This window comes from Ascidia mentula, chromosome 7, assembly GCF_947561715.1.
Source record: "Ascidia mentula chromosome 7, kaAscMent1.1, whole genome shotgun sequence".
NCBI classification, from domain to species: Eukaryota; Metazoa; Chordata; class Ascidiacea; order Phlebobranchia; family Ascidiidae; genus Ascidia; species Ascidia mentula.
Genome location: NC_138572.1, coordinates 4,604,592 through 4,624,760, shown reverse-complemented (window position 1 = coordinate 4,624,760; position 20,169 = coordinate 4,604,592). Strand labels below are relative to the sequence as shown.

The window sequence follows — 20,169 nt, the reverse complement described above, 5'->3', positions numbered from 1 at the left end:
ATTTTCCGTGGCGCAACGAAATAGATTGCAATAATTCTTTGTTTACAGCTTCCACGTTGAAGCTACGACTGTAGAGTTCACAAACATGTCGTATTGAAGCTAATTTAGAGTAATATTGGTCTTGTTCCGGAATTTCCTTGTTTGGGTGGTTTTGGAAAATTTTACCGGGCAACACTGTACAAAACATACGAGATATGCTGCAGATTTGTTCACTTTGGCACAATGGTCAACCCAGCATATATTTGTCAAAGAATTTATCAACTATACCATTGCATTTTTTACTTATTCATACAAATGAAATACAACATCAATTGAATGTTTGGTGTTTATTGTTTGCTTGTGACATGATTTGAACTGTGCCTTAAATTTCAATACTCGTGTTTACACAAAAAGTTATAATACAATCAGCAACACTACACACATTGTTCTTAATTTAAAAATGCAAATTGTTTGCCATGTACTATCTATTTGGATTTGATTTGTCATCTGGTCCATTGACTTCGCCCCACAATGATTTGGTTATTGACTGTAAATTTACAGCAGCCTTATTCCACAATGAAAGAGAAATACTGGTAGTTTCATTTGGAAAACAAGCAGCTGCAGTAATTCCACCCACTAGAATTGGCACAGTCATTTTTCTGAGTCTGCCAGCTATAAAGAATAATATGCGATTGTTTAATAATTTCAAGCAGAAGTTTATGTCCCACAACTTTGGATCATAAAAGGTGAAACTGTATGTGTACATATTCAAATAATTAATTCAACTGCAAAAGCAAATTTTGTAGTACATTATAATTAACTCCCTTACATCTTGGAAAGAGGAGTGAGTGAAACACCCAGGCACCAGTAAATCCTGTACCAACAATTGCAGCTTTAAAGTAAAATTCACTTGTTCTAGGGATGTTCTGCAAATATGGTTTAAAAGAGTCTATGCTTGTATCATACTTGTCCTTCGCGAAAGTGTACCCTGTATGAATGGGTTCTTCAATATATGTCCTGGCTCTGGAAAGTGATATAGTTTTACAAAGCTAAATATGAGTAGACTTAGGCTACTTCTACTACTTACTTGCATACACTGTTTTCTAGAGCACTTTCTTCTTCACGTTTGGTTATATGTTGTACTTCTTTAGGTGCTTCATATAATGGCAGTTCTATTGGCTTCATCATTAGTTTATGAATCATAAGATCTACCAAATCTTGTACATCCTAAAACTCGTGAAATTAAAAAAGTTGCTTGAGGTTTTTCTGACTTTGGTCAAAAGAATATCGCAATATGAACGCAGGTCTGCAAAGGTCACGAACGCAAGCAAACGAGGACGCACAATTCGTAACCTTTTCCGTAACTGGTTTTGGTTGTATGGCTCATAGCGACCCCGACATTTACCTCAAAGTAACAGGGAAAAACTCTCAATTGTTTACGTCAAATGTTGCCGACTTCACGCGCTATTGCGTAGCTGCTTTTTTCATTGCCGTTGATGTGCAAGCAAGCAAAATACACCAGAAAGAACACAACTCACTGTTTTACAAACGTTAGCTACAAATAATTGGAAGTAAAGAAAGAATTGAATTGAAAACAGAAAAAAATGTGTAAAAATCACCTCGCCTTAACCTTTTAAATTAAAAATACACTTTCCTCACAAGAAAATGCTCACCATTTTACAGCTTTTGATATTAATTTGTATCATTAATGCTTGGTAAAAATGTCCGATTATTAGCTGCACTAAATAACTTGACATGCGACATTCGTTGCATCTTTGCCATAATATCGTGCAAGTGTAAAATAGACACAATATAAACAGCAAACAAAACTTTACATAGATGGTCGGTGGTTATGAATAGGATTTAGGTTGGGTTGCCCCGCAGGCATTGAATGAAGGTTGCCAAAATTGCGAACTGGTGCGATGTCAGTTTCAATATCCTCATACCAGCTTTCTGAAACTGACTGGGACATAACATTCCTCGGACTGACATGAGAACTTGACATCTGCAAATAACAGTATTTTCCGAAACCTAGTTTTTAATGTTGAATTATTTAATATGGGGAAAAAACACAAACAGATCTGTCTCCAAATCTGCAAATTTTGATATAAATTTAGTAAAAATACAATTTTATACAAATAGTGCATAGCCTTACTCCTTGTCTTCGATTACGAAGTTGACTGATTTCCCTTTTTGCTTCTGCAAATTCATCTTGCAACTTAGCATAATCAAGTTCATATTGTCTTGCCTGTAAACAACAACATAAATGCGCTACTTAAGAATACATTTTTTAGAGGCATAAGAAATATGTAAAATAAATATAATATTATACTGGTGGAATATTGGTTCTTACAGCTTCTCTGAGACTGTTGATTGTGCCTTCTTGTTCAGCTTGAGTGGGATATTCGTTTGTTCGAGTGGCCACAACAAGAGCAGATTTAAGTTCTTCAGTCTGAGTAAATAAATCATTAATTTTTTCATTCTGCTCTGAAACTTTGGTGGTTAACTCCTGAATTGTCCTTTCAGCTTCTTCCCTTAATTTCCTTTCCGCTGCAAGGTTTCTTCTTCCTTCAATTGCTGCTATCTCCGCCTCTTCCTTATGTTTGTCAGCCTCACTCCTTAGCTTTTGATATACTCCATCCAGGTATTCCTGCTGGGCTGGTGTGAATTCTAGTACACCAGATGCTCTTGGGTTGGCTTTCAATTCATTTATCTTCTCGTTTAAACTTCTAATTTCTTGTTTAGATTTCTCGTTGCCAATTTGTAGGGACTTGACAAAGGCTTCACGTTGGTCATTATAACTTTGCCATTGTATGTTCATGTCCTTTAACTTTGTGATTACACCTTCAAATTGTTTGATTTGTTGCTTCAATTTTTTGTTTTCTGCATCTTGTGCTGTTAATGACCCGGAACTAATGTCCGAAGGCAAACTGGCCGCTGATAGGGATCCACTCATTGAATGTGCATGATAGCCATCTGTTACGGCTAAGCTATCAACAGTTTTTACAGCTTGAGCAGGATGCTTGAATAGTTTTAACTCATCTTGCAGAGCAGTAATTTGATTTTCAGCTTGATTTAGTTGACCAGCCATGCCTATGATCTGTGTATCCCTTTCACTAATTTGTTGCTCATAGTTTTCAATAGTCGCCTTCAAATTTTGTTCGATTAGGATTTTTTCATCAGTCCTTAACCTTTCACTTTTTGTTTTAAGTGCATTTATTTGTTCATCTTTTTTTATCAGTGTTGCTTTTACATGGTTGAATAATTGCAAAGAGTCTTCGTCCATTATAGCTTCAGTTGCTTCACCGTTCAGTTGTAATTTCAATGAGGAATCTTTGTTGAATATCTTAGAGGTTGTACTTGGCTCCAAGCGAGACTTTGACCTTAGAGCTGTTTCACTGGATGATGATGATGAGGACATTGAACTTCCAGTACTGGGAACATCATGACTCAGGGTGCTTGTCGCTAAGGGTGGAGTAGGAGAAATTTCTTCCTTTCTGACACTTTTGTCCATCCACATTGATCTGTAACAGTAAGTTTCGGCACGGATACAAACCAATGACAAAAAGTACAAGGAAGTTAACATTAATTCAGGACTGCCTAAAAGAAAATATCATCAAACAACATGTAGGCTACTTTATAATAAAAACAAAGTGCAGATCACTTTCACAACAATAAAACATAGGTTTGCCAATACAACTACTACATTCAATGGTTACATCTGAAAAGAGTATCGTTTTAAAACTGCTGAAGGTTCCGTTATTGTTCGGTAAACTTACCATACTGTTGGCTCGGCAAATGCAAACAAAAGGAAAATGAATACCCAGGGGAAAACCCGATTTATTCTCCCTTCTGGTAATCACAATGCGTCACGATCACACAGCATACCAGAAGGCTGGTGATTTCGCCACGTTTGGTAAAACAAACCTCGCTGTACACAACTTGCGCAAGGTACGTGCAAGTCTATGGTTCTTTCATGGTTCTATTGTAGCGTCACGTATTAGTCGTTAGAAACTGCTTGAAGTAACCGCAAAGTCACCGCCAACATATCCTAACCGTCAGATGTCGCCAATCCCCGTTTGCATATATCGTGTTTCGTTTTCTCGTCCTTTACTTCCCTTTTGTTTTATAATCGCCAAACTAATCCAGGCACTGCAGATAACAACCACTGCTTGGAACCTAGGTACATAGGCTACTTCTATAGTGCAATTCCTGTTAATTACCTTTTGACTTTTGTCCTTCATTATCTGTCACATTTTTCGACCTTGTAAGGGTACCTGATATACATTACAGATACTGCGATGCTTTCAGGTATGTGATATTATGGGGTATTCTGTAACTTCACGCACTCGATATACAAATAAATCATTGCGGAATGTCTAGTTACGTTACTCTAGTCGTTTTGTGTGCTGTGAGATAGGTTAGCGGCAAACATGTCATCAGGAGATCTATAGATATTAACCTGGTCAGAAACAGAGAATATTTTGTACATACGTCTTGTTTGAAGTCGGCGTACTGCCATAATATGAGGGTTCGGTTTTTGCCGCATTACTAGTAAAAGCGCAATGATAACATTAGGGCAACGAATCGAACACTTCACTACCATGCAGGTGAGATATAATAAACCCGAACTTAAGTAATTTCAACACTCAGTAATTTTCAACTGTGTAAAATGGTCGTTATAAGACTTGTAACTTCAAATCTTATCTGACCAATAGTGTTTTACTTAAACCAGCATAGAATAGATTTTCACTGTAAATCAGTGGTTCCCAACCTTTTGTGGTTGGTGACCCCCTATATTGATTTAAACTAACTTGCGACCCCCACCATTTTTTTCCCAACAGCAATATCAATCAAAGTGCATTTTACAGTATACCATTTATTGGCAATCACTTTGCTCCATAAGACGGCTGACTTGCAACTTCATAGCCAAGTTTGAAATCCTTGGTTAAGTATTTGACAACGCTAAAATCTGAAAACTACCTCCCAAGTCAAATCTCTGACGTTTCAAACCGGCTTCATGACGTTTAAAGAATTCCTAATCTTTTTTTCACGTGTTGGGGGTGCATGATGTGTAAATGGCGGTTTAATTTAGACGGCTTGATTCAGCACTGCACCACATTGCACAAGACACACGGAGGCTTTTCAGTGCAAGTGCAGATTATGCGGGTAAATCCAAACTTCAAATATTCTTCAACATATTTACGCTTCTTCTCCATGACCGGAGTTAAAGAAAAACACTGCACCTTGATATCTCACTGCTACTTACAACTGAACGCCCTAAACTGCTTTTTGATACTTTCATTGTTGATGACAATAATTGCTGTGATGTTTCAATGACAATGCCTGTGCACAATGTTAGTGGCACATAGCCTACTGCTTATCGTCCCTGACAAGACAAAGCGATAGTAGGCCCAACTAGTTGTAGCCTATGTGTTGTAACAAGTTATAAAAACATCACATATATGTCGCGACCCACAGATAGCCTTCCCGCGACCCCCTTAGGGGTCGCGACCCCCAGGTTGGGAACCACTGCTGTAAATCGACCCATAGCAAAAGGAAATTCGCTTCCAAATTATAAGTAAAAAACTTGTTGTATGCTAATTTTCTTTTTATACTAATCTTTAGCGATTTTCGAAATTCCAAGACAAATAGCTATTTGTAGTCTCTAGACTATTACAGTTTCCTCACCAAGACACTCAGCACCAAGCGAACTCCCAATTTTACTGGTGAAAGCGATAAATCTGACACACAAAAATAACAGAAACGCGCTTTGCATAACAAAGGGAACGAAAAAGCCGACGCCAAGGACCGCACAGGAAAGCAGCGGTAAAACAGGAGTCATATACGAGCAACAATTAGGTATTAGGTCTGACAGAAAATACACACACTCGATAGCGCAGACGTAACATAATTGGAAAAAAAGACGCCAGGAACCAGTAAACAAGGAACAAGGAAGCCTGGAAAAGGTTTGTGTTTTTTCGTATGTGATGACAATGGCGTAACAACCAGTCTTCCACATGCAGAAAAATGTATTGAACTTACTGTAATTTGCGAAAAAATCGTCTATTGGATGATCAGGTATAAGGTAGGCTATTCAGATTAAGTATGTGTTAACATTACCAATCACATATACTTAATTATAATTAATCTATGCATAATCATTGTATAAAAAGCAGCAGCATTTCCACGCGTATTAATCTATGAAATGATTCACTGCAGACGTGAAATGATTTACTACAGACAACTGTACTTGGACCAGAGTATGTAACTGGCCTTTCGAGTATTCCAAACATGAAGAACAGCACGTTGTTTTCCAAACAAAACGCGTAAGGCATTTTTTAAGCGAAAATTAATTTTGAAAATAGGATCCAAAGCACAGTTGCCGTACAGTTTGAGTACACAAAAAAAATATTTAAATTTAAAAACTTTTCAAATCGCTACAGGAAATGAGGCGTATGTGACGTAATAGAAGGTGTACCATTTCGAGGGGGTGTCAAGAATATGCCAACTTGTCCATACAAAAAAACGTTTTAACTACAGCTGCGCCATGATGTCACACCATACAACACACGCCATGACGTCACACCATACAAGATTAACACAGTAGAACATCTAAAGGGAACATTGCAGAGAATAAAACCGACGAAAAGGATGGTTTGGAAAGGAAAAAGATGGCAGCATTTTACTTGTCAGTGGGGTATTTGCTGCAGGAGGCGGCAGACGACGACGTACCCCCTTCTTGGTGGGTCAGGGATTCGTAATACTCACGTTGAGACTGGGCAAGCACTTGCGCCAATACAGCGTTTTCGTCGGATTCATCGACCCAGTCTCCCATTCCTGGAGGAAGATTGGTTGATGTTGTTTATTGTTGTCATGTACAAGTATCAAATATCAAGTACTTCACAATCACAAAACAGTTTTTGTGCAGTTGTACAGCGTAAAAAACTGGTGCAGTTAACAACATGAAATAAAAATTACATATTATATTACATATTAGTTTATGGTGATAAAATTGCAACGTATTAGTCAGTTACAGTTGTAAAATGATTATTAATAGTTAAGTCAAAACAGTTTGGTTTGGTTCAGATGGAAGAAAATCTGGGTTCAGGTTTAATTCACCAGTTACACTGCCAAAATCAACACCATTTTTAAAAGTTGACTACAATAGGCAAAATTTAACGTGATTTGTTGAACTGTTGTTTGCACATAATTTAAGTTATTTGAATATGAAAGGTTATTGAATATGGGCGCCTGACTCGATAACCTTTATGGTTTTATCGGTGCCCATGCTATTTCATTTCCTTGTATATTGTTCTTTGAGTAGTCGCCTTTTTTCGCAAAATAAACATGATTTGATTTGATTTGAATACCTGACCACCATGAACTTATTTTGTAAATTATGCTAAATGCATTGTAGAGGTCAGACTTGGAAAACTGGACAATTCCAATTGCCTACTTTGTCGAATTAGCACAAAACGTTGGTAATTCTAATTCTAACCTAATTTGGAAAAACTTAATAAGCTCTAATACTAGTTTAGTTGTATAAATCAGTGTCAATACCTTTATTATAAAATATATGTGATATATATAGTATGCATTGAAATTGACTTATGCTTATGCTGGTAATCCTGATTCATTCTAATTCAATAAAAACCTTATCATCTCTAACTTTAATCCCAGAAAAACGTAAAAATGCCCTAGTTGACAAAACAGTACCTGGATTTACGAAAAAATTACTTGCAGCTGAAGTGGAAGGTTGTTCTTCTGGCAAAGAAGTCGATTGTGATTCATCCTAAAAAGAATATGAAGAAAATTTGTCAAGAGTCCATCTGTTTTCTGTAGGGATAGGTAGAGTCAACCACCTGATGGTTGGCAACCCCTGTTACAGGCAATATAACTGATAATTCTCCATGCTAATAACTACACACACAATACTCTTTAGCGCATTTTTAAATAGTATATAAATTGTACTTGTACTTTGCTATGTGATGGTGCATTTTCTTGAAGAAAATTCTGCTCAGATGTTGAAGAAGATTGTGAACATGAAGGTTCCTTCGATCCAGAAGCGTCTTTGTCAGGCTGGAAAACAACATGACAATGTCATTTCTTATAGTAGAGAAAGACAAGTTTAGATTTTTAAATCCTTGGAAAAAAAGCTAATACAACAGATTACCAATTTGTAATCTCCTGTGGACTTTCTTGGAGGCTTAGCTGATTTTGCATATCTTAATAAATAATTCATAAGAATGAATTTTCAGAAAGCAAGGTCCCGAAAACCTAGTTGAAACCATGCCCAACATACAATTACACACATTGCAAAAAGCAGAACTACTTCAAAATGGTTACTGGTAAATCGCTTGTCACCTCAGGGCAAACTGTGAAATACCTCAGTTGTGTTTAGTGCAACACTGCCAAGTTTTTACCTTTTAGAAAAAAATGCAAGTTGTTGTGTTTGCAGACCAAAAATATACTGCATATAAGGTTCACAGGCTTCGCAGCCAAGGCATTGCAAAAGCATGGCATTACTTCTGCGTATACTGCATATATCTAGAAATACCAGTGGTGCAATCACTGCACAAAACTGGTACGAAGGAACTTGACATTAGTGTTAACATCACAGGAAATCATTACATTACAAGTAATGACAGCTGCCTTTAACGTTTACTCTGTATGGTTTATTTTGTTAATTTTAGTTAACTCGCTAGCAAGGCATAAAAGGGGTTTTCTAAAATCTGACAAAGTGGATTACATCACAAAGCATAGAAATACATCATTTTTGAAGGTTTTAAGCTGATAAGTAAAGTATTCATGCAATGCCACTTGAGAAATATGTGTTAGATACTTTACTTACCATATACAGCATTTGATAATGAAAAAACATTATTTTCAGAAAAACCTTCCAAAAAAAAATCGAATCAAAAAATCTAAATTAGATATACCTCATTCTTTTGTCTGGCCATCTCCTGTTGGTGCCTAAGATAATCCACAAACGACTCATGTGCGACCTCACGAACCATCTCGTCCTCTGTATTCTCCCAGTCTGCAGCACGAAGTTTATCTTCCAACATCTGTTCCTCCAGGAGTTCTTGCTCTGAGGAGCGCTGAGCAGACTCAAGCAACATTCTGTCGGCAAGCTATGAATAAAAAAGAGCAAAGTAAATTGAGGCTCACAAAAGATGGGTGCTAATAGTGCGGAACACTAGGGTCTAAAGGGTCAAGAATATCAAAAGGATATCTATTAATATCCTTGTTTGCATTGAAAATGGGCAATTTCTTTAAAAAAAGGTTAGGCACCCCCTTCTATCCTACATCATCTCCAAAAAAACGCAACAGCCTCATTTTTTCTCAAAAAATGCCCAAGGCCAGAAGACCAACGTGAACTCCATTCGAGAAACGAAAAATCCAACAAAACATTCTACTGCAATAAAAATTAAAGCAACAAAAATATAATACAGCGGTTTCAAACTTTTTTGCATGTGACATCTTGGAAAAGTTAACCGCATTTGCAATGCACTATTTATATAAGATAGTTTTGTTTAAAATTTTTATTTATCAAACTAAAAGACAAAAGCAAAAATTTGAAGATAGCTAGGCAATATTCAAGTTTGGACAAACCAAGAATAATTTGACACAATACTAGTGGGGATTTCTTGACAAGATCTGCCACTGGTTTATGGCATATAATGGCCACAAAGGTTTGTTTACATGACAATAAAAATCTTACCCCTGGTGTAAAAGACGGCAGGCCAAGTCCCACTCCAACACTTGCTTTGTAAGGGTTGATAACAGAGTTGTAATGCAAGTTGCGATGGTAACTAACTCTGATTGGGTCATTTTCTGACTTGTTTGAGGAATGAAAAATGTTGATTGGTTCTATGAAAATATATAGATAAAAAAATGCTATTTCTGCATTACATTTGGCCCGAAATGATGAAATGTATTTAAAACAAACATAATAATGGAACTGAATAAATTACCATTTTTTTAGTTATGCAGTAGGAACAAGGTAATGGAATGAGAGCAATTTGTTATCGCTGTAACTGAGTTCCAGCCTCTCATAATTAAATCTTTAAAATAAGTTTCGCCTTTGTTTATTGTACAGAAAACATAACTGGAAGCTACAAAATAGTGTCAGGCAGAGGCTAACTAGCATTTTGTATTGATTTAACCTGTGTACACAGAACGAAAGAAGAATGGTTTACCTTTTTTTCACATTTTGTTTAAAAATAAAGGAACCAAATCAGTTAAATACATCACAGTATAAATCCCTTTCTCCACATATATTTCTATATCTAACAAATTTTAAAACCCTCGTCCTACAAAAGATTGTTGAAGAATACAGTTGGCGGAAAATTAAATATAAGTTTATTGTCATGACCTGCAAGCTAGTTATTATTGTAATTAGGAAATATGTTGTATGTTTAGAGAGAAAGTAACCACTGCAATAGTTCTCACACTTAGTAAGTGGCATAAATTATCACAAATGTATTCTAGTGGCCAAAGTCTAAATATACCTAAAAAGACAACCAAACAGAAATCGAAACAAGTATTGTTTCAAATGCAGTAACACCTGGTTAAAGAGGCATACCTGTGTTGTATTGATAGACCTCAAATAGTCGGTTGTACAATTCAGCCATGGCTTGCATTTCCAAGTGGTTTCCATATGTGTGTGGTTCTTTTTTTCGTGCTATGTAAGATCTGAAGTCTTCAGTCACATAATTGGAGAAGAAGTCGGCATTCTTCAACTGAATTTAAACAAATATTGACTAGATAATTGCATGAACTTGGGGAAAAATTGCGTTTAAAGAAGACAATACTGCTTACCATGTAATCCATGCAATTTGTACGAACTTCGTCGTGCATTTTTTGATCCCCATATACTTGATCAGCTGAACATACATGAAGTTTATTTTTAAAAGATGTAAATAATGAGCATATGCATATTTATATAAGTGCTTCCCAAACTTTTTTGTACATAAGGTTAGTGAAATTAACAAGGAATCACCAAAACATGAAGCGAAGATAAATGTTTTCTTATATTGTCAGTGTTTTTCCTTTTTAGAATTGTTCTTTTACAATTATTGCTCAGAGGCTTAACATATATTTTTGGTAGTTTTTGACTAAAATTAATATAAGCTTACATAAGCCCTTTATAAATTTTAAACCGGAACATGGTTTGGAGTTTGGATACAAGAAAGCAGAAAATAAAATGATAAAACAACAATGCAACACAAAAAAGTCTGTTGTTATTACACAGTTTGTTGTTACTATGGATGCCTACTAACACAATACAAACATGGAAACTAATGGATAGTGGTGGAACAGCATCATTTAGTCATGACAGGAAGATTATCATGGACAGTTTCCTACTCAAACAGCTCTTTCACTGACAAAACTATCAGCTTTGAATAACTTAGTTAATATTGACATAATTCAGTGATTTCCAACTAATAGTAATGTTCAGGGATGCCAGGAACTTTGCTTTCTACTCACTTTGGCAATTTTTTACTGTATAACTTGCCTTATACTTCTGGGGTGACCTGATATTCCTATTCTAATATGTCATTACATGATTTAGTACACACATTATTGAATTACATGACATAAGACTCACCAACAGCTCGAAAAAGACAAGCACCATCCTCTACCATTTCTTTGACATAGAAACCTCTGACATTTTTCATGTTTTCAGCAAAGTTTCGATCAAGCTATGGACAAAGAATCAAAAGATATGTCATCAACAATAAAACATGTTTAAATTCAACAGAAAATTTTTTGTGTTAAGTAAGTGTTGACAAAAATTACTGGTTTGTAATCAGGTCAACAGCCACCAATGTAGTTGTTTTACCCTAACTTATTTGTCATTGTGCCCAACACAACAGTAGAAATGTCATGTACAACAGTATAATCAGTTTAAAAACAACCAGTTACTTACTTTTAAAAGCTAATTTCACCAAAGACAGATAAATTATAGTACACGATGTGCAGCCATTTTTACAATTTACCTCCTCAAAATCTACATCTTTGTTCAGTCTTCTTAGCCTTGCTGTGTCATGTTCGTCATCAGAGTTCTGACCACTACTTGGTCGTTCCTCCTTGCTATCCGGCCTAGACCTTTGGCGTCTGCGGGCCCCACGTACCACACCACTTGGTGAAATAGGCCTCCTGTCATCTACATAATGTTGTCTTGATACATGTGTGTGCAAAGAGCCAGCGCTACTAGTTGCTGCGGTGGTGGTACCACTAACCGAAGCACCTCTGGACTGTTTACCCCTGGAATATGGTTGTGTATGCGGTGATATCCTGCCATGCCTGCGTTTGGAAATGTTACTCCTTTCAGCACAGGCAACCATCTCACAAGGAACCACCCCGACTTGGGGATCTGCCAACTCCTGGTTTGGGACGTGGGTTCTAGAGTGTACTAATGCAGATTCTTCAATGTTTGATGCCTGGTTTATAACCAATGGAACATACTCCTCACGGAGAGGTGAGTTAGGATCGGGAATGTCCACAGGAGGTGGTATACTGGCAGATACCGCTAGTCCACTTCTTCCAACTCTATGTCTTTCTTCAATTGAAGGCGCAGCAAGAGGTGCTGTTCTTAACGACGAAGTCGCAAGACGCGATCTGGATTGGTGACTTTCTCCAATCTGAACAAACATAAATTAGCAAGGTTATTTTGCCACTTAATAGACAAGGAGAAGCTGTAACTTACTGGATGAAGCTGTGCATTGTGATGCTCATGGCTTGCACCATCTGCTGGGTTCTTCTCTTTTGGAACTTTTTTCTTGGGTAAAATCGTCATAATGTCGTTAGGTCAGTCAAAAGTGCACAGATAACTTGATAGATCAATTGCTTGAAGTGTACTGCACAAAACAAGGTGCATAATTTCTAGTCGAACGCGTGAACTGAGATCATTTGAGGCGTAAGCGTGTCGTTACGTTACGTTAACAACATTTTACGTTTACACAGACGTTTTGCAAGTCTTTTGTTTCTTATCCCACTAAATTGTGTATTTTGGAACACAAATACAATTAGCACGGCAGGCTTAGGTGACAAACGATGACAACACAAAGAATGGCAGGTTAATCACAGTTCGCCTGTTCCAGTTCGAGCTCAGCACCATCAACGACGTTATTCTTGTTCTCTTCTGCCGTCATCTATTTCGTCACGCTGCTTTCATCAGCTCCTGCTCACTGATGCATGACCAGCAACAACAACTTTTGCACCAACCAATTCGTGAAATGCCTTTTCTCAAATCATCCGAAAAAATTCGGCAAGCGATTTTGCTCTACACAGTTCTGCCTTTGGAAATTTAATACAAAGGTTGGCTTAGGACATTCCAAAATATTCTTACTATTCAAAGCATTGCCTCGAATTAAAATTTTGTCAAGAGCCACATATGGTACATTTGCCATACGTTGGGATTTTGCGCTACGTTTCCAGGATTTGTTCATATCGGCGTCAGTAGGGAATGGAAAAAGTTTTTGAGTATAAGGGATTTTAAATATTAAACACACCTTATGCATGAAACATTACTGTGTTATCCCACATAGATATTTCTACCCATCTGTATAAGTTGCTTTATTTATTTGAGAAATGCAATTTTACAAATGACTTTGGATACAGGTAAATATTTTCCACAAGCTTTTGGTGCAGACCTATTATGCACGATTGTTGGGATTTAATTGAGTTTTACCTGTGTATTTTATCAAAATTAACGCAATTCGGGACCCTTCTACCTCCTTTTTTGACCATGAATAATCGGGTTTGTTAAGGTCTTGTCTCATTACTGCAACTTTCGCCTGAAATGTTGTAATAGTATTGTGGTTGGATGTGCAAAAACATTATTATCAATGACCTTGTACGAACAAATGAATTTATACTCCCAATTATGGATGACTTGTCAGGCATTTAAATCCAAAACGGCGTTTTAAATACCCGGTCCATCGCGGGTCGATGGCAGTCAAAACCCCGTGGAATTATTACACATCCACGCCGACAGGGCTTTGTCCCAATGGATAGCTATCTCGCGTTCTTTCACAAATTCGTATCAGATATCAGCGCTCATCTCCTCCGTTGCCAAGATATGCTCACGATGATGAATGTCGACCCCATTGTTGTGTCAACAGATTTTGGGTAGTTTGCAAAACAGTCAGGATTCGTGTTTATCAGATGTATGGTTGTACGTTACTGTTGTTCGATCCAGTGGCGTGCTAAATAACGTCCAGTGCCAGGCTAAGCAAACATAGAGGTTTAACATTCAGCGGAGTATGAAATAACATTTGTGAGGTGTAATTAGAGAAGTTTTAAATGTCGGATTTCGATTATAGTTTAGTTATCCCTTTCTTATATGTGTTGTTTTTGATTCAGTGAAGGTTGTCTGCAAATTCACCAGCCTTGCTTTTAACGCCAAGGCAGAAAAAAAATAATTTTCTCGAAACCAAAACGAAGTTTCTTTTTGGAGAATTTTGCTGTTATTTGTGAGGGCTGAATCAAACCATACAATCCTTATTAACAATCACACAAAAAGTTCAATACATTTTCTAGCAGTGTTGATTGGCATTAGGCGTTACGTGTAAACTTACGCCAGCTTGATTTGATAAATGGCTAATTCGTTCTTAACAAAATCACCCGCTGAGAATTGGCCCTTGAAAAACGAAAGCCACTCGCACGAACTTCAAGTGCACGCGCACGTAAATCTTCATGAGTTTTGGGGTCCCATTGTTGCACCACTTCAACCCGGCGTCACGTGCTTGCCAAACAATAATACCATTATTGTGTATATGTTGTACTTGGAGACAGTACTTGGTTTATAGTGTTGTTTCGTGCAATGTCAGGACTTGTCGGGAAAAAGTGGCTGATCCAGCTACACTGTTATGCCTGGGCCGCGAAGCCAGTAAACCTTGGTTCATAGTATAAGATGAATAAACGGAATAGAGTTTTTATGTTCTAGTAAGGTTTGTTGCTGCGTAGATTAAACTACATGCAAACGTAATGTCAAAGCTCAAGAAGGAGGCCGTGGGCCAGTACAATTACCTAGTAGCAACGCCTGCAGCAGAGAAAAATGGAAGGTATGATGGGCATTATTTTATATACATATGCTTTGATAAAGAATGGTATTTTTTTTATTCAGGACCAAACCAAAGCACAGCTACCCGGATTTTTACCCTCACACCGATGTCACAGTTGAAATCGTGGATCCACACAACTTAAAGATTTTTAAGGCAAATAAAATGTACTCAATAAATTTAAATTGCCAAGCCAACTGGAGACTTTAAAAGCGATACATTCTATATACGCAAAACAAAATACGCATTTGATATTTTTTTGTTAAAATGTGTGTGATAGCGATGGGCCACCATACTCCTCCTGTTTTAGTCGCAGAATTTTCGCTTAAATTTCACGCAATTGAGTTTGTTACTGTTCGACTATGTGTGTTAGCATATGTATATCACACCTTAGCAATTGCTGGTACTGCATTGTTTTGGACAAACTGGCCGTTTAAAAACTTTACTTGCACGAGCTTTCGCGAGCTTAGCCTATACACTCGCTTTATTAGGTGTTGCAAATGGCGTGACAAGTAAAATGCGGTAACGGCGCTAAAATCATAAAAGAAAACACCAGCAATTACTCAATTTATAGACCTGAAACTGACACGGCGTTTTGAAGAAAATGTATATCACACCATACGCACAGATAAGCACAGTATTCTAAGGACAAAAGATGGCATTGGTCAAACCAAAATTTCAGATTGAACTTTAAATTTCATTTTTCTGCTAACAGATGAAGCCCCCGACCATGTTCGAATCGAGTTATCACCAAGATTACCGCCATCCGCCAGCAGAGAACTTCACTGGACAGAAACCACAGGAAAAATATACCGCTTATGTACAGAGCGCTCCACCCAAGTTGCCACCTGGTAAGCTGTTTTTAAATCATTGACGTATATTTCGCGTGACCAAACTAATAGCCCATTGTATGATAACAAGTGGAACTTATACCCTAGAGAAAAAAAAGGCATGTCTGCTGGTGACAAATTATAATACATGATTTTCAAAAAAAAAGCAAAAAATTAGGTCACTTACAGAAAGGTAGACAAATAGTAATTGTGTTTACTAAAGTTAAACATATTCTCAAAATAATTCACTACTATATTATCGATAAACTAAACGAATGTTAGTGATGTACTGGAGATAGACAAAGCGCAGTACGTTGTTTTATTCCATATACTAACCCATATCACAGAAAACGAGTCTTTTTCTTTTGAAAAATTATGCAAATTACACATAGGGACCTTGCTCATAAAACCTTGCACGAATTAAACTTGGCGTTGTTTTCCATTGTAAATTGTACGTGTATCCCATACTTGATTGATGATTTACCTAAATAACATGTTTTGTTACAGAGGACAAGGCAAAGGCTGTCCCTAAACCTGTGGTAGAGCAACAGCCCAGTTCCATAAAACGCGATAAAGTGAAAAGTGCAGGCGCTGGGCAACGGCCAACTGCCGCTGTGCAGTCCACTAAACCGTCGATACCTGTTGCCAGAGCTCAATCTGCAGAACCAAAACAACGGGCGGAAAAGGAAAGCAAAGTCAACACGGAGGTATTGTGAAGATTTAAGTCTCTTCAAGTACCTCGCATAACAACTCGGCTACAGCACACATCGGCGAATTACATCCCACAGGCCGAAATACAGAATTTGAACCTTAATTATGGCAAATAGTTTATATATCAGTACAAAAACTGAGTAAACACTTCTTCCGCCTTCAGTCCCGCGTACTTTTGGCTCGCCTATCAATTTTTTTTGATTTTTGATCATCGAGTCGAAAGGTTTGCTCATTCCTTGACTGTGAGGTCACAGCCATAGATGCAAACGCGCACTGTACATAGCAAGTTTGAGCGACATTTTGAGTTTTTTGGGCTACAGCCTTATGAGATCCTGCAAGATGTTATACTGTAATTCGAGAATTTGATTATGGTTAGGAGTGATCCCTTTGCTTTAGAACTACGTAAATCCCTCTATTATATTTGTAAAAACTGCGTGGTTCAGTCTTTTTTACTGAAAATAATGCATTAAGTACATCTATCCGTTTGTAACATTCCGCAAACAGTAAGTTGTATACACTTCCACAAGTAAGTATTTTGTTCTTAGTTTTACCGCGCCCTACTAAAAGCCCGGACCGGAAGTGAATGGAAACGTCCTCCTGACGTCAGCTATGACGTACTCAATCCGGAGAAACCGAATCCAGAACGTGCGACAAAACCGTACGGCGCACCGATGGAGAATGTGCAAGTATGTCCAAGACGGCGGTACAGTGATTTACTTCAGGGGAAGGCGGTTACCATTCTAAAACTCATTGTGACGTATTAGTACAGTGGCTCTTAACCAGGGGGGCATCAACCATTTCTCATATGGGGGCGCGAGCTCTATAAGAAAACTTCATTTTTTGTAGTGACTTTAATGGCCTTATATGCTGTCTGTCATATTTTTCTTTCAATTAGTTCAGTTACTGTTACGTCACAAAATATCTTTCAATATTTTAAACGAAAACCAATTTCAAGTCAACCGTTGATGCTCTGACATGATCTTGGTATGCCTTGAACCGCCCCTGGTAATATTAAACTTATTTCTTTCCTGAATCTCAACAATACGCTATTGTTTTAGGAGAGCATTGCCATCGGCGCCAAAAAGTCAAAAGGGACGCGTCCGTCGACGGTAGGTGGCAGTAGACCTCCGTCCCAAGCAAAACGAAGCTCGTCAGCTGCAAGCGCTGAAGCGGAACCGGTTGTAAAGCTTGAGATTAAGGCCCATTCACCACAAGGTAATTACTCCGACACCTGACAAAGCGTATTGATAAATTCTGTTAAAATATCCTTCCTTAGCTACATTTGAGTCTGGTAACAAAACTATCATCTGCTAATAACACAATTGTTAAGTGCTAAAAACTTTTATCTTGTCCGAATAGAAACCCAAAGCTATGCCAATCATATTGAAGCAGAGGTTTTTAAAACTACACTAATGATGAATGCAGCAGTGTTTGAAACGTTTGTGTTACCATGATAAGCATATGAAAAGCAATTCATCAATAAATCCCAATGCGCTGCCCGTTCAAAAACACATTTCCTGGCAACGCAATGATACAGCACAAACCAAAACCTTTGCGTATTTTAGTCAGCAGAGTTTCGACCGCCAGTGGGCGCAGTAGCGGCGCCGATTCAAGGTACATTGTGACTCGCGTGCAGCAAAAGAGACCGTCCACATCAAACAGCAGCATCTCTTCAATTGGGGAAGATTACTTTTTAGAGACTGGAAGGCATCAAAACGAAATGCTGGAAACAATACAGGAAGAAGAGTAAAAAAATGTCCCGCGAAATAGTTGTTTTAAATGTGCCAAAAGATAAAAGATTAGGATTCGGCCGAATCGGAATACCTCCAGTTAAAATTGAATCTGAACCGAATCTCAATATTAAATGACGTTATTAACTTTCATGATGACCGTATGAATATATTAAAGTCAGTAACTTTGAAATATCGTTTTACATCCTTTCTAGTAAAAAATGTTATGCTATGCCAACAGTAATTTTAATTTGTCAGGATTTTGGAACAACTGGAAGCGAAAAGCCCGAAGCAGAACAAGCCTTTCAGCGCACCACCAAAGCCTATAAGGGGAAGAAAATCGAAGTTAAAAAAGGTTGTTTTACAGAATTAGGCTCACAAAGATATTTACTTTATTTCTGACCGGATCTGTCGTTTAACGTAAATGTGTAACGTTTGCTGCCAGCATTAAAAAAAACAATTCTAAACAACCAAAACTGCACTTTCGCTGCAGCCAATACCGCCTGTGGATCTATTCAAACGTAAAGGCCCAGATCCGCGTTTCTACGCATCCAAGAAAAACCTGCGCACACCCAATGAGATGGAGAGGTTTAAGAAGGCACGCGGGCGACCATTCATGCGTAACGTGGAACAAGCGGTCCCTGAACTTGACCAAAGAGACCATGAAATGAAGTACCAACCAGAGCGCCAGTTGTTTCAGGTGAAAAGCAGCAAGAAATTGTCACATACATTATATATGTGCTGTGTTTTGATACAATGCAACTTGGCTAATCTGCTTGCAGTCTTGGTAACCCCTGCCTGAAAAAAAGCTTCATAAACACAGACTAAAACAAATTTATTTATAGTGCTTTATGGTGTATAACTGATGTCACTTGCAGTGAAAAGCAATTTTTGTATTTTACTTGCAAAATAATTTGCGAGTAGGCCATGTATCAAAACTGTATATGTGTAGCTAAAATGGCACTTTCTAGGATGCACGTTGGAAGATAAGGCAAGATGTTAAGGACGTTAGGAATAACAATCTTCACAGTCTGGTTGATCGCTTTGGAAAGCGCCACCAAGTGATCAAAGACGAGCAACGAACGCGTTTGGGCGACCCGACTTACATCGGTATGTAATACTTATATACTTAACGTGTTGACTTGTTGTTTCCTGTATTTAAATCGGAAGTAAAAGACTGTGAACGATGGCCTGGCGATCACAGCCTAGTATGTTACACAAGCTTTTGCTTGAACACAAGGATCAGTCTGATTTTTCAGGACAATATGCTCCTATCGCCCTGCATTCACAAGCACCTTTATGTACAGGACGCGATCCAGTCAGCATATACAAACTGCAGGAACCAGACAAAGCTCCTGCGGCTCACCCTCAACTGGGTTTCAAAGTCACCTATCCTCTGCATAACAGGCGTCGCATCACACCGTCTATGGGTTCTGTCCAACGGGCTCGAAATCTCGGTTCCCATGCACAGATATTCAACCAGGCATGCGCCCCTCCAAGTTGGGGGCCCCAGAAAGTGGATCACTCCGTATTTCTGCCCCCAATGGCACAAAAGATTTAGTTCGTTTTGGAGAGAGGATGTTTCGTAATGTTTTTTGCAAAAGCGTTCATTTCTTTTCGTCTGGACAAACGTTCGGGCAACTTTTAAACTTTTACTTGAATTAAAACTTTCTAATTTCAATAAAAAATGTCTATTGCTGGAAACCCAGTATTGCGTGATAATTGTACAACGACAGACAAAGAACTCTACGGGTAATGTGGATGTAGATAGGTAATAGCCTCAAAGCTAGAAGTCTGCTGACCAACCAATATTGGCATTTTGGTTTTCGCCAAACGCCGGTAAGG

At 37.9% G+C, this 20,169-nt stretch overlaps 3 protein-coding genes across 3 annotated transcripts; 1 reads left to right on the top strand and 2 right to left on the bottom strand.

Annotated features, from left to right (window-relative positions):
- Positions 1 to 866: 866 nt before the first annotated feature.
- Positions 867 to 3,604, bottom strand: LOC145908361 (uncharacterized). The gene is made up of 4 exons (XM_082995623.1): positions 2,333 to 3,604; positions 2,135 to 2,227; positions 1,067 to 1,984; positions 867 to 1,002 (listed from the first exon to the last, which is right to left on the bottom strand). Exons 1-3 carry the CDS (start codon positions 3,563 to 3,565, stop codon positions 1,811 to 1,813), a joined length of 1,500 nt encoding a protein of 499 aa, XP_082851749.1. The 5' UTR covers positions 3,566 to 3,604; the 3' UTR covers positions 867 to 1,002; positions 1,067 to 1,810.
- A 2,081-nt stretch (positions 3,605 to 5,685) lies between these two features.
- On the bottom strand, positions 5,686 to 13,125 carry LOC145908252 (uncharacterized). Its single transcript, XM_082995491.1, has 10 exons — positions 12,698 to 13,125; positions 11,988 to 12,632; positions 11,597 to 11,690; positions 10,807 to 10,871; positions 10,571 to 10,727; positions 9,707 to 9,855; positions 8,922 to 9,116; positions 7,960 to 8,061; positions 7,699 to 7,774; positions 5,686 to 6,819 (listed from the first exon to the last, which is right to left on the bottom strand). The coding sequence occupies exons 1-10, from the start codon at positions 12,785 to 12,787 to the stop codon at positions 6,665 to 6,667; spliced, it is 1,728 nt and encodes a 575-aa protein (XP_082851617.1). The 5' UTR covers positions 12,788 to 13,125; the 3' UTR covers positions 5,686 to 6,664.
- A 1,765-nt stretch (positions 13,126 to 14,890) lies between these two features.
- LOC145908571 (uncharacterized) lies at positions 14,891 to 20,028 on the top strand. Its single transcript, XM_082995872.1, has 11 exons — positions 14,891 to 15,056; positions 15,119 to 15,209; positions 15,769 to 15,904; positions 16,391 to 16,590; positions 17,140 to 17,280; positions 17,653 to 17,809; positions 18,160 to 18,340; positions 18,583 to 18,679; positions 18,818 to 19,024; positions 19,296 to 19,434; positions 19,632 to 20,028. Exons 1-11 carry the CDS (start codon positions 14,980 to 14,982, stop codon positions 19,883 to 19,885), a joined length of 1,680 nt encoding a protein of 559 aa, XP_082851998.1. The 5' UTR covers positions 14,891 to 14,979; the 3' UTR covers positions 19,886 to 20,028.
- The last annotated feature ends 141 nt before the right edge of the window (positions 20,029 to 20,169 follow it).

Bases quoted from the DNA above. Each gene is read 5' to 3' on its own strand.
- LOC145908361 (XM_082995623.1), bottom strand. From the start codon at position 3,565: ATGTTAACTTCCTTGTACTTTTTGTCATTGGTTTGTATCCGTGCCGAA. The intron at 2,228-2,332 runs GTAAGAACCAAT...TGTTGTTTACAG, and splicing joins TCAACAGTCTCAGAGAAGCT to GCAAGACAATATGAACTTGA. The intron at 1,985-2,134 runs GTAAGGCTATGC...TGTTATTTGCAG, and splicing joins TTCGTAATCGAAGACAAGGA to ATGTCAAGTTCTCATGTCAG.
- LOC145908252 (XM_082995491.1), bottom strand. From the start codon at position 12,787: ATGACGATTTTACCCAAGAAAAAAGTTCCAAAAGAGAAGAACCCAGCA. The intron at 9,856-10,570 runs GTATGCCTCTTT...ATATTTTCATAG, and splicing joins GGTCTATCAATACAACACAG to AACCAATCAACATTTTTCAT. The intron at 7,775-7,959 runs GTACAAGTACAA...TATTCTTTTTAG, and splicing joins ATGCACCATCACATAGCAAA to GATGAATCACAATCGACTTC.
- LOC145908571 (XM_082995872.1), top strand. From the start codon at position 14,980: ATGTCAAAGCTCAAGAAGGAGGCCGTGGGCCAGTACAATTACCTAGTA. The intron at 15,210-15,768 runs GCAAATAAAATG...TTCTGCTAACAG, and splicing joins ACAACTTAAAGATTTTTAAG to ATGAAGCCCCCGACCATGTT. The intron at 18,680-18,817 runs GTTGTTTTACAG...CTTTCGCTGCAG, and splicing joins GAAAATCGAAGTTAAAAAAG to CCAATACCGCCTGTGGATCT.